General features: G+C 34.5%; 1 protein-coding gene across 1 annotated transcript in view; it reads right to left on the reverse strand.

Annotated features, from left to right (window-relative positions):
- Positions 1-14,455, reverse strand: part of LOC135202997 (uncharacterized) — a 160,260-nt gene extending 145,805 nt beyond the window's left edge. Inside the window, exon 1 of the mRNA XM_064232543.1 lies at positions 12,667-14,455. Within this exon, the coding sequence (XP_064088613.1) occupies positions 12,667-12,733 (67 nt within the window). The 5' untranslated portion in view covers positions 12,734-14,455. The remainder of the gene's footprint in view (positions 1-12,666) is intronic.
- Between the last annotated feature and the right edge of the window lie 607 nt (positions 14,456-15,062).

Here is a 15,062-nt window from a genome sequence, read left to right on the forward strand (position 1 = left end):
GATGCGAATAGAGAGAGAGAGAGAGAGAGAGAGAGAGAGAGAGAGAGAGGTGAGGAGAGAGATTGGAGAGATGAGGAGAGAGAGAGAGAGGTGGGCAAGTTTGAGAGAAAGAGAGAGAGATATGTGGATGAAGTTTGAGAGAGAGAAGAGAGAGAGAGAGAGAGAGAGAGAGAGAGAGAGAGAGAGAGAAGATATACTTACGTAAAAATAACATGCTTGACTGCAGTCTAGAAAAACAATTTGGGAATAATACTTTGGAACAGAAAAAATTGATTTTTCGGTCGAGAAAACAGCGCCTTAATAAGACAGTGAGACTGTCCAAGACTTTTTGAAATAGTCAGGGTGACAGTCAGACTGACAGAACCGAAGGACTGTGACTTTGACTGAGCCAGACAGAGAAAGAAACATTGCGTTTGGGATTGACTCTCTAAAACAGTCACGGAAGCAGAACTTGCTCGAGAAAGACAGGGTGGCTGATTTAGACAGACACAGAATGACAGTAACTGAGACACACAAAACAAACTCCTGTAAGGATTGCTCCCGTCAGCGCATCTCTTGTGGGGCACTGTAGGCATTTCTTAAGGTTCTTTGCAGCTCCCCTTCGGCTCACAGCTGCAACCTCTGTGATTATTTTTACTGAACCTCCGTACATATTCTCTTTCCTCCATTTTTATTTTCTACCCAAATATTTCATAGCGCAACTGCTCAGATGTTTTCCTCCATTGTAAACTTTGGCTTTCAATTTTCCTTTCAACGTTGAATGACCTCGTACGTCCCAGCGCTTGACCTTTGGCCACAATTCTGCATTCCATTCCATTTTCAAACAAAACAAACAAACAAATTAAACAGAATCTCTACCGTTACAGACACCCAAAGATGAACTAATCGGCGACCAATAAAAATGCACTATATATATATATATATATATATATATATATATATATATATATATATATATATATATATATATAAGCATTTCTCAATCACCACTTCAACTCTGACATCAACGCAGGCAATGATAGAGCTCACCCCCGCCCCCACACTCTCCCCGTCCCTCCGCCCTCTCCTTCAATTCGCGAGTTGAAGAGAATTGATTCTATTTGCAAATGCCGAGGTTAAAGTCCTGATTAGGTGAAGTTTAGGAACACAATGTCGATAGTAATTGCTATCTCTCTCTCGGCATAAGTTTTAATTATACCCCCCACACGCCGTTTCCACTACTGCAAACTCAAAATTGATTTCGGACGATAGCCCTCGTCGTTCATATAATATATATATATATATATATATATATATATATATATATATATATATATGTGTGTGTGTGTGTGTGTGTGTGTGTGTCTGTGTATATATACATATATATATATATAATTTATATTCTATATATTGTATATATACTATATATTGTGTGTGTACATATAATTTACAAAATTTATATAAATATATATATATATATATTATATATATATATATATATATAATATTTTATATTATATATATAATATATATATATTATATATATATATGGACATATAAAATATTCATTTATTTATACAAGTGTATAAACTCTATAGCGTCTACTTTAAAATGAGAGATTCGATTGTTCTCATTGAGCAAAACGTCATTCAGATTTCTCTCAAAGCAAATTTGAAATGTTGATGACCAGCAGTCATATTTTATTAGCCTACATGAGCCTGTCGCTTTCCTCCGCAGTCACACACGTCCTTATTCATCTTGTTTGTTCCGGGTCTGGTCTAGAAAAAGGTATTGGGTTTCTCGTCCTCTTGGTATTTGTGGATTTTTAGTTTTCTGTAAAAGAAAACTGTTGAGATGGCTTTGTCTGTCCGTCCGCACTTTCTCTGTCCGCGAATTTTCTCTCCGTCCTCATATCTTAAAAACAGCTGAGGCTAGAGGGCTGCAAATTGGTATGTTGATCATCCACCCTCCAGTCATCAAACATACCAAATTGCAGTCCTCTAGCCTCAGTAGCTTTTATTTTATTTGAGAAAGTTACTCATGATCGTGCATCTGCCACCGCTATAGGGTCCCTGTAGGGTCGCGGCTGAGAGTTTCATGGGCCGTGACTGAGAGTTTCATATAGCATTATAATTCCGTGAAAGTGTCATTTACTTTTTCCGACTCGCTTCGTGAATGATATATCTTTTTATATTTGTTTTCATAAGTTCTTAATATATTCTCAATTTTATATATTCATGATAAGTCATTTTTTTCCAGTCAGTCCATGGAAATATCTTTTAGAAGATTTCAGTAATTCCACGGAAATATCCTTCAAAATACTCTGTATATTTTAGCAAACAACTCATAAATATATCTTTTATATTTACTCAAGTATCCAGTAAAAATATCCTTTATATTTTCTCAATTTTCCCGTAAAAATATAGTTTATATTCTCCAAATTATGCCTTGAAAATATCGTATATATTTCTTAATCACTATTTCTTAATCACTCTTTGAATAAGAATTTTCCCAATTATCCATGAAAACGTCCTTCATTTTTGTTGATTATTCCCTGAAAATATCTTTGATATTTCTTAATCACTCGTCAAAAGTCTTCCCAATTTCTCCGTAAGATTGTCCTTCATGTCATCTTAATAATTCCCTGAAAATATTTTCTATATTCTCTTCCAAAGTCTTCCTAATCTCTCCGTAAGATTGTCCTTCATAACATCTTATTAATAATTCGCTGAAAATATCTTTTATATTTTTCATCAAAAGTCTTCCTAATCTCTCCGTAATATTGTCCTTCATAACATCTTATTAATAAATTCCCTGAAAATATCTTTTATGTTTCCCTTTAAAAGTCTTCTCAATTCCTCCGTAAGATTGTCCTTCATAATATCTTTTTAATAGATTCCCTGAAAATATCGTGGACAGCTCATCATTAAATCACATTTCTGTCGAATAAACTGGAAACGTAAGGCGATTACCAAAACACTGTATAGATCAATAACGGAAACAAAAGAATAAAAAGCGAGCGCATAGAAAAGTGAAGAAGCGTTAGGTCTGTGAGCGCCTCTTGGGAAAGATATAAATAAATATGAAAAGCGGGGATTTCACTGCATTGCATACGTCTTGCCTTTCACTGGCGCTTTTGCCTCGCTTCTGAGAGAGCAGTGTGAGGCTCTGCCATTCATTAAGGTCGTTGATTAGGAAAGTGGACAGCAAAAACTATATTGATCTTGGATGGCATTAAATTGCAGGCACGCCACCCCATGGGTTCGATGGAGTCGTTCACAGATACAATGAAATGACAAAAAATAAATAAATAAATAAATAAATAAATAAAATTTTGACGTAACTCGAATGAAATCGCCTCAACGAATGTTTGTTAGAGAAGATCAGTGTGGGGCGCTTAGTATAAAACCTGTCAAATCTAATGACGAGAGATATCGGCAACTGGGTGACAAATGCTGGCAGATATCTCGGAAAAAGATAAGCCACTTGACGGCAAATTTTGACAGCTTAAAACTTCTGGTCTTAAAAACAGTGAATCGAATCAGAAACGTACCAGCTTCGAGCAACATTCAGGCCATATTTGTTTATTCCGTCGGGGGGGGATAAAGACCGTATCGAAACATCGGTTTTTACCTGCGCTGCTTTCCCCTCACTCTCGCGTTTCCGAAATTCTGTGAAATCTTTCTTTATCGCCGCAAGTGACATTCCTTATACTTCCGAGGACGGCATCACTATACCGTGAACTGCTGCTGAAAGCCGTCGCTTCTCCGCTGATAATGCCACTGATATAATAACGCCTCTTCCCGGAATGCTTCGACAACACAGTCTTCCCCACTTTTTTTCTATAATTATTCTAATCGGCTGGTTTTATCAATTCGGAACAAGAGCTCCTCGGAAGCTCGTTCGATAAGATTACGATCTTACATCAGAAGGCCGCTTGAAAATATATACGTTTACCGAGATCTACAAATCGAATGATGATTTATACATGTAAGTAACCATTTCGTAAGGTAAGTTACTTCATCATTAAATGTGCTGTATGATTTTTTTTTATTCGGATCTTACGAAATGACTCGGGTGGCGCATCTTGATGTCGTTAAAGTCAGCCATTGTAAACTAATTAACAGAGAGAAAGGGACGGACAGACGAGTCTGTTTTAGTCATATAGACAGATGGACCGCTAGAGAGCGATAATCTGAGAGAGATAGCTGGACAGAAAGCTATAAACAGAAATAGATAAGTAAGTAAATAGACGAATAACTGAATAAATGGGCCGAGTGTAGAACGATGTAAACAAACCTATTCTCTCCTAGAATGCCAGGTGACCTAACCTCACTTAGGGCGCCGCCGTGCCCTGACAATGAACTTAGCCTCCGTTCGGAGGTTGTCCCGTTGTTCTGCAAACTACCCAAATAAGTGAATAAATAACATAATGGAAGTGATACACATAAGATTAAGTAGAATCATACAAAACCCCAGATTTGACAGAACTGAATTCAATCGAAGACAGACATAAAAATGGACAGATAAATAAGCAAACAAATAAATGAATAAAAAGTGTTCCTGATACTAACACTCAACAGGATCATACGTAACCCCAGATTGACAGAAGTGAAATCCATCGAAGACAGACACAAAAATGGACAGGTAAGCAAGCAAATAAATCAATGAAAAGTGTTCCTGAATCTAATACTTAACAGTATCATACGAAACCCCAGACTGACACAAAGCTGGACAGAATGGCAGACAGGCTCCCGAAAGGGGGTAGTGCCGTTCATTGGACTTCATGCGGTGCACTGTAGGCATTACTTAAGGTTATTTGCAACGTGCCTTCGGCCCCTAGCTACAACCATTTTCGTTCCTTTTACTGTAACGCCTTTCATATTCTCTTTCTTCATCTTACTTTCCACCCTCTCCTAACACTTGATTCATAGTGCAACTGCTTTGAGGTTTTCCTCCTTTTACGCCTCTCAAACCTTTTACTGTCAATTTCCATTTCAGCGCTGAATTATCTCATAGGTCCCAGTGCTTGGCCTTTGGCCTGAATTCTATATTCAACTCAACTCAGAAAGACGGACAGGGATTATGATTTCATTATGACTCGTTCTACTGACTTTGTGGCCTCACTAGGACCCATTGCCACTTGCAACCAAACCTTCCTAAGGTCTGTTGCAAGTTTCAATAGACTTCTTTTGTTTTTCCTCGGAACCTTCAGAATCCTTAACTCGATTCCTGATGCGACGCCTCCACAATTACAACTTTCCTGTGTGCTGACCGAAGAAGGAATTAGTCAAGTTAAAGAGATTTTTACATTTTGTTGCTCTCTCTCTCTCTCTCTCTCTCTCTCTCTCTCTCTCTCTCTCTCTCTCTCTCTCTCTCTCTCTTCTTTTTTCGATTTCTCTCTCAACGAGTGGACTAAATCAACCATATATTTTTCCCATTATCTCGCTGTCCATCTTTCCTGTCTTTCCTTCCTCTGTTTTTCTGTCTTATCCCCGTTTCTCCCTTAGTTTATGAATGGATATCAAACTCTCTCTTCTCCCTATCTATCTTTCTTTCCCCTTCTCCTTCTTCTATATCTGAGCTTTGGAATGAGATTATTTATACTGTAAAGTTGAAAGGTTATGTTTTCCACATTCTCTTCTTATTTGTGCACACACGTAAGTATACAGGATATCTCGAGGAAATTTAAAACTGATTTTCATGAGAGTATATGAAAACCTTCCCCGGGTGATTCGTTTTGAATATTTCACATTTCATTATCATAGGTCAAGATTTGAACTGTCGCCATGAAAACCATCTATCCCGTTATTCAAGTCTGTTTCGTAAGGAAATCATCGCATCGCGTAACTTGTTGCACCAGAAACCATCCACCCATTATTCATGTAAGGTACTTACAACCCATTGGAAAAATCAGATGGATTGTTATTAGAAAATCTAATGAAATAATTTTAATGGGCAGGCTACTTTGAATGATCAATTAACATCGCATTGCTTGGCCTTTACAGAAACAGAATCGTTATTAAAACACTCACGCACTCACACATATATACCTACATGCTACACACACACACACACACACACACACACACATATATATATATATATATATATATATATATATATATATATTATATATATCGTCACTATTTACTTATAAATGAGGTTAAGTATGGTCAAGAACTTTCAGTTAGGTTAGTAATCTTTTGTGAACTACACTCCAAATTTCCGAGTCCCTCTCAAAGAACGTAAATTACAAACAAAAGTACGAAAAGGTCCATAGATTTCGCCTGACGATCTATTTCGTGTTTCATGATGCCGTATACAGAGGTGCTATCTATATTCAGCATTGTCATATACTTCTAGCAAATCAAAGCTGAACATATTAAAATAATTATAGTTATATGCTTCATCTGGATAGCTGGGAGCTCTATACGTATGTGTCTACTTTTATTTATTTATTTTTAATCTTTTATCTTCTTCTAATTCGCCTTTTTTTCCTTGCAACTGGTTTTCAAATGCTTTCACGTGCATTGTATCGTGATGGTATGCATTCATTTAGGCGTTTTCTACTTGAATTTCTACGAATAATAATAATAATAATAATATTAATAATAATAATACAATAATAATAATAATAATAATAATAATAATAATAATAATAATAATAATAATAATAATGATGATGATAACAAAAAGGAGAAACATTTACTTATAGTTCTCCTGCAGCGCAATGCAAGTCTGTCTACTTTAAAATTAGAGTTACTGTAGGTTTCAAGTCTTGAATATTGTATTCCAGTTAATGAACACTATTGTAAACTAACTGATGAAAACGGGCGTGATTTTTATCTCTTCATTACCTAAACAAATATCTCTACTTGAGGCCATAGGAACAAGGATGTGTGTGTGTGTTTGTGTTTTGTGTTTGTGCGAGTATGTTTGCGTGTGTGTGTATGTATAAACATTCACGGCCTAGAAAAAGCGAGTAGATATACAAGTATTACAGTACCTCTTACCAGCACTGGCACGAAAGAATAAATTAGAAATAAAGATATATGGAACTTGACGCAAAATGAAATGGTTGACTTATTGGGGGTGGTTTGAGGAAAGCAGAGCGGAAGGAAAACAGAGCCAGGGAAAGAGTTCCAGAGCAGAGACGAAGAAACTTACTCAAATGAGACTCTCTCTCTCTCTCTCTCTCTCTCTCTCTCTCTCTTTAAAATACACATAGAGATGACTGAAGAAAAATGCAAGAATGTTATTCACTGCTATATTTATATTTTACTTGTTGAATCAAGGGAGGATATATATATATATATATATATATATATATATATATATATATATATATATATATATATATATATATATATATATATATATATATATATATATATATATATATATATATAATTGTTTATTACTTATACACATGTCATCAATTGTATATTACATTCGTTTACAATTCAATTTATCTTTGGAATAGCTTGCACCCGAGGGGAAATATATATATATATATATATTATATATATATATATATATATATATATATATATATATATATATATATATATATATATATACATACATATATATATATATATATATATATATCTATGGTATATATATATATTATATATATATATATATATATATATATGTGTGTGTGTGTGTGTGTGTGTGTGTGTGTGTGTGTATAAAATTGATCGAAAAGAAGAAAAACGTGGTAGATACAAAAATAATTGCTCCAATAAAAATGAAACCTGCAAAAGAAATAAAAAAAAAAGCTAAAGAGTTCCCACGAAAGGACAACAAAGAAAGCCAAAAAATAAAAATATGAAAAAATCACGGGAGACAGAAAAGAATTTTTTTTAGACGCTTGGAAACAAATAGAAACGCAGGAAAGGCTACGCAGATGAAACGCTCAGATGCAAACAACATATGTCGAAAACTGCGTTGGAAATGGAGGGAATGTATTCGTCAAAGCTCGCGAAAGGAGCTGTGCTAGAAAGACCGTGCTGTCAAAAATCAATCGCTGAAAAAATGCCCAACGGACGGGAGAAGGAAGTTTCTAGAAATTAAAACATATGATTTAAGACAATAAAACACATGATTTAAAGACGTTATAACATCATTTTTGACCATTAAAAACATGACTTTTGACAAATAAAACACATGATTTTTGACAGTTAAAACACATGATCTTAGACCATTTAAAACTTGACTTTTGACAATTAAAACACATGACTTTTGACACTTAAAAACATGATTTTTGACGATTAAACACATGATTTAAAGAAATTAAAAACGCTCGATTTAAAGAAATCAAACTAGGATTTAGAGAAATTAAAACAGTACGAAAGAAATCAAAACAGATGATTGAAAGTGATTAATACATGATTGAAATAATTAAAACAGATTTTGAAGAAATTAAAACGAACAATTTAAAGAAGTTAAAACACTTGATTCAAAGAAACTGAAACAGTATTTGTAGATATTAGAACACAGGATTTAAAGATATTAACACACATGATTTAAAAACATTAAAAACACATGGTTTAAAGAATGCAAAACACAATTTACATAAAAATATTAAACACGCGATTTAACAAAATTAAAACTTAGGATTTAAAGAAATTAGAGCACAATGATTAAAAGACATTAAAGAACGCGATTTAAAGAAATTAAAAAGCACCTGATTCAAAGAAGTTGAAACACAGGATTTAAAGAAATTGAAACTTAGGATTAAAAGTAATAAAAAGGTATTATTTAAAGAAATGAAAACACGTTATTTAAAATAATCGAATCACCGGATTTAAACAAATGAAAACAGGATTTAAGGAAATCAAAATAAGAGATTTAAAGAAAATAAAACACATAATTTAAAGAACTTGATACACGTCATTTGAAAAATAAAAGCACATGATTTAAAGAAATGAAAAAACATTATTTTAAGACATTTAAGCAGAGGTTAAAGAAATTACAACACACGGCTTAAAGAAATCAAAACGCATTATTTAAAGAAATCAAAACACAATATTCAAAGAAATTAAAACACATGATTTAAAGAAATTGAAAAGAATGGATTTTGAAGACATTGAGCAATGATTTAAAGAAACTAAAAAAAGCGGTAAAATTAATTCAAACACGCGATTTAGAGAAACTAAATGACATGATTTGAAGACATGGAAACACACGATTTAAAGAAATTAACACCTGAGATTTGAAGAAGAAGCTCAAAAAGGATTCAAAGAAATTCCAACGCATGATTTGCCAAAAGGCAGCTGTTCAAGAAATTAAGATACATCATTGGAAAAGAAATTCAAACACGTGGTATTAAGAATATAAAAAAAAGCATAAAAAAAGTAGAGAAATGGCGAAGAATTATAACAGACACTGTTGTTGTTGTTGTTGTTGTTTGAGATTAAGCTGGCCTTATGCCAGCACGGGCCCTTGCTCATATCGCAGCCCATAGTACAGACACTAATCGAAGAAGTTGCCGTTTGAAATTGAGATGAAAAAAGCGGACACTTGCATACAACGTTTGAAATGATATCACTGGAAAAACGACAGCTGAACGCAACCTAAGACAAGGAAGTATAATAGATATAAACACCAATGAATTCGTGTTGGGAATAGATCGTCGAAATCTAAAACAGTAGCTGAAATTCACAAGGATGAAATCGCAAAATCACGGAGACAGAGATGAAGAAAATGAATCGTAACGAATATTGAAGATTTGATCTGTCGAAGATAAAATCACCAGATTTTACATCGAATATGATATCAGGAGAAGCATAAGATCACTTCGAAGTGATATACAGATAAGAACGAAATCCATTCGAACTAAATTTTTGTCACACGCCAGTCAATCCAAAAGTGAAGATATAAAAAGAAAATGAGAGTAACTACAAGAAATATGTGTTTATATCTAATGATCAAAGGAGACCATGAAAACGCCAAAATGTCGAAAGTAAGTGCGATTTTTCAGAGACCAAACTCTCTCTCTCTCACCTATTTTGTTGCCATTTTTATGGCCTCCTTTTACGAGATGGAGTTATTCTGTTTTAACTGAATATATTTCACAGTCATATATATATATATATATCTATGACACACACACATATATATATATAATATATAATATATATATATATACATATATATATATATATATATATATATATATATATATATATATATATTCATAAAGAAAGGATCCAACATATATCTAAATATAATATATAATATATATACTAATTATTTTAATATTAATTATACAATATATTATATATATATTATATATATATATATATATATATACTATTATATATATATATATATCTATATATATTAATATTATAATATATATAATTATATATATTGTACCCTCAAGAAAGAGTCGACATTTTAAATATTATTAACCATTACGTTAAAAATGCCTGATTTACAACGGAAAAAGGAAAAAGATCTAAACTAAATTTAGTACCGAAATAAGCAACCCAAAAATAAAAGAAAATAAAATACAAAAAAAGGTCAGTGTTAGGAATTATGCGGAAATAGCATCTATATAAAAAGAACGAGACAAAGACCTTATATATTGAATATGAAGCGGAAAGTACTTGAAAAATGTTTAATAGGTACATTGCGATTATTGTCTCAGACATTTGAATATTCTAAGACAAATTTGAGACACTGAGCGTTTGTGAAAGAAATGTCCTTATTCTTAAGTGCACGTTTTAACTCATATATGCCACATATGATTGTGTGGTTTTTTTATTAGTATTATCATTATTATTACATATCTTTATAACTTCCAGATTAGAATTGAATTTTAATATGCAGATAATTACTGTGGAATACCACTCGATATATATATTATATATATATTATATATATATAATGTATATATATATATATATATAGTATATATATTGTATATATATATATATATATGTATATATATATATGTTATATATACATCCTATATATCTAGATATCTATATAGTATATAATATATATATATATATATATATATGGTATATAATTACGTATATATATACATGTATATCATCTGTTGACATGAAATATAATAGATACACAATAATGTTGACGAAAATTGAATTATATATTAAATTATATATTTGTCAACGCACACGATTAGTTGTTTAGGTACATTATCTTCTTACGTACGTTAACATACAGAAATATGTTATATATTATTTACTGTATATATGTATGTGTATAATATCTATATTATATATAATGTATATATATGCATGTATATAAGTATATAATACATATATGCATATATATACATACATACGTACATTTTCGTATGCAAACTAGAATTTATTGGTTGAACAGAAGTATGCATAGTACATGGGCTTATGTCGGTACGAAAGCATAAAATATTAAGTCATTTATAAAAATGCTTGAGTTGGAAGAATAGAATATGTAAAAGGACAGTAATATAAGACGTGAATGCGATAATATGAGGATATGGTTGTATAAAGTACACAGGGCAGAAACACAATATTGCTTAGAAGTTACGTGAATATGACGGCGAGATGGTAAGAGATGATAATGTAAAATATGATGAAGAGAGTGTTAGTTAGAGTAATGGAGATTGGAGCATGATCACGAAATGTGATCGATATAATGAAATGTGGTAGAATAAGGAATAAGCCATGCGATGTGATAAACGATAAATATGAAGATTAAGAATTACACGATTTACGTAAGATGTCACGTAAGAAAATCATATTCTTCACTTTTCCTTTTTAAATAATCAAGAACAGGAACTATTAATTGTAAATCGTATAGTATAATCGATACAAAAAACAGAATGACGCTAACCAAATAATTATAATTATCATATAATTTAAATAATCAAGAACAGGAATTATTTCTTGTAAATCGTATAGTATAATCGATACAAAAAAATGACGCTAACCAAATAATTATAATTATCATATAATTATTTTTCATTGCTCGTTGCTAAAATTTTTATCCACTGCCAATAACTATCGCTAAATATTATCCAGATTGACGTACGAAGACTTCGAAAAAATTCGATATTTTTTTTTCAAATTGTCCTGATTCAATTTCCAGTTACTTCAACTTATTTCATTTTTCAACTTATTTCATTTTAATGTCGTTTGCTTGTTTTGATGAAGGGAAATTGTACTTTACAGATAATTGTATGGAATAATGGCGGAAATTTCAAAAGATCCGCAGAATTATTATGAGCAGTTTTTAAAATCAGCATCGCACATAATATATCTATTTGCATATAAGTCTATATATATATATATATATGTGTGTGTGTGTGTGTGTGTGTGTTGTGTGTATATATTTATGAATATAATGGGACTGGAATTAGAAGCGATAAGTACGTATACTCACAAGTCTCAATTTATATTTGGGCTCGAACAGGACTATTTGGACTTCTGTCGGATTTGAAAGTCGACTATGGCCAAAACGGACTTAAACAAGACTTCAGACTGACTTGAATAATTCTTAAAGTGGACTTCAAGTCTTTTTGAATAGGACTTCAAGCGCATCTATATCAATTCAGAAACGGGCTTGAATCTGAATCCCATTGGACATGAATAGGATGCGAAACTGGATGAAATCGGACTTCAACAGGACCTAAAAAAAAGAACGGACTTGAATCGGACTTACCTTCTGCCGAAGTTGCCAGGAGCGTAGCAGCGAGTAGAACACAATTGCACACAAAGGACACCTTCATTATGAGAATTATTCCTTATTTTCTATTGGTCTTTTTTTCTATTTTCCTCTTCTATCTCTCTCTCTCTCTCCTCTTTTTTTTATCTTCTCCACTTCTTCTTCAACGTTATCTCTCTCTCTCTCTCTCTCTCTCTCTCTCTCTCTCTCTTTCTCCCGCTCTATCTCGCTAATCTGTGTATCGCTTTTCGTATGCTGTACCCAGTAAGATGAATTTGATAACGATAGATATTTTCTGGGCGCAAGATTTCCTCTGGTAAAGATTTCTATCTCAACTCGGATTGAATATCTTATAACCTTATCAATTCCTTCAGTTTTCGCAGAGACTTGGGACCGGCTTAGTCGAGTCGACGTGAAAGGAATAATCTACGCAAACTTGTGCCAAAAGAGAAAAAAATATTTAGTCCGTATTTTCAAAAATTCTCCGAGAAAGAAAAAAAAAGATTCCGAATTTGAGGATGACTGGGGAGGAATGGGGGGAGACCAGGATATTCGAGTCGTAGGATGAATGAAGCTCTTAGGACATTCTGGCCGTCTTCTTTATAGAATCCTGAAGGATACCATCGTTATCCTACTTCGAACTTCGGAACTTCGAACTATATCACTGGTGCGAAAAGGCTCCCAAGAATACCAATCGAGGGAAAATGATTCGCTTCGAAAAAAATAAAAAAAAGGCAAGTTACTGCTATTGCTGCTTTCGACGCTTCAGATGCTTCGGCTGGTGACGACTGACATTTTGTTACGTGACGGTGTTGCTGTAACGTGAATCCTATACGCGATAAGTTAGTTATTCAGCCGCTCAAGAAGAAGAGGGAAGATTCATTTTCAATTTACGATTCGGCTTCCATTTCTAAAGGCACACCAGTTACTGTTGTTGCTGTTGTTTCCTTTTTTCTTTCGTAATTTCCGAAATCACTTTATGTCAGCAACTAACTGTGGAAGGAACCGCAACGTCGCTACGAGATCACTTTTTACAATTCTTTGGAAAAGTCTTGCTCTTTCTCTGTCTCTCTCTCTCTCTCTGGATCTGCCGCCGTCTTCTTAAGCAATGTATCTCTCTCTCTTCCTGTTCTCTTTCTCTCTCTATGTATATTTATATATAGTATATCTCTCTCTCTCCTTCTCAGCCGTTAAGAACTAACACACGCCAAAGTGTCAGATCCGCATACGGGATAGTACAGCTCCTCGCTCGCGTGCGTGCGTGCGTGTGAGAGTGAGTGAGTGTGCGTGTGAGTGAGTGTGTGTGTGAGCCTTCCAAAAACGCCTGGTAACCCGATAGCGAGCGATGCCTTACTGCTGGCGACCAGGACCGATCCACGTGCTTTTAACGTCTGCGATTCTTGCCCACCTTACACACTCGCTCTCTCTCTCTCTCTCTCTCTCAACTCGACCCCGCGTGCGTGTGTGTGTGTGTTTGTGTTTGTGTATGTGAGTTGCTCTCTTTCTCCGGCCCACACTACTCTGTATTATTTTTTTATATATATGTATGATAATGATATATATCTGTCCGTGGCGCCTATATATATATATACGTATATAGTCAGAAGCCGAAGATGACACGGGCGCAGAAGAAGGTGCTGCTATAGTGATGGCGAACGGCTCCCGTCTGTCCGTCCGTCCCGGCAACGCACACACGCATACACACGCACATATACACGCAACGCACGCAACTCACGCACGCACCCACACGCAACGTCACAATGGCTCTCTCTCTCTCTCTCTCTCTCTCTCTCTCTCTCTCTCTCTCTCAATGTGCGACCGGGACTGTCGCGCCAAGAGCTACGACGACGTCGAAACGACAAGATTCCTTGTGTGAGAGAGAGTCTATCTCTCTCTCTCTCTCTCTCTCTCTCTCTCTCTCTCCCGGCCCTCCCAACAACTCCCCCAACCCCCAACCCCCCGTGTGGCTTCCCAATGACGTCACCGATGCTCGGACCAATGGCGGCCGAGCGTGGGTGGGGTCACGAAGGTGACTCGACAGGTTCATTCATGAAATCGGGAGGCAGCAGCTATATACCTTTTTCGGAACGAGGTCTCGGGAGGAGGGTCTTCTCTCTGCTGGCCCCCCCCACCCCCCCATTCTTCTTACCCCCTTACCCCTCCTCCCCCCATTTACCCCTACCCCTTACCCCTCCTTCCATTCTCAACTCTCTCTCTCTCTCTCTCTCTCTCTCTCTCTCTCTCTCTCTCTCTCTCTCTCTCAAGCAAGAGCCACAAAGTTCATTCCATCCATCAGGCAAATAGGTTGCCAAAGACTAATGGAAACATTCAAAATACTGAAAGTCATAACAAAAGTAGACTGTAATCTATTTTACGTTAAACGAAAACCAGAC

The sequence above is a fragment of the Macrobrachium nipponense genome, chromosome 33 (genome assembly GCF_015104395.2).
Source record: "Macrobrachium nipponense isolate FS-2020 chromosome 33, ASM1510439v2, whole genome shotgun sequence".
Taxonomy (NCBI): Eukaryota; Metazoa; Arthropoda; class Malacostraca; order Decapoda; family Palaemonidae; genus Macrobrachium; species Macrobrachium nipponense.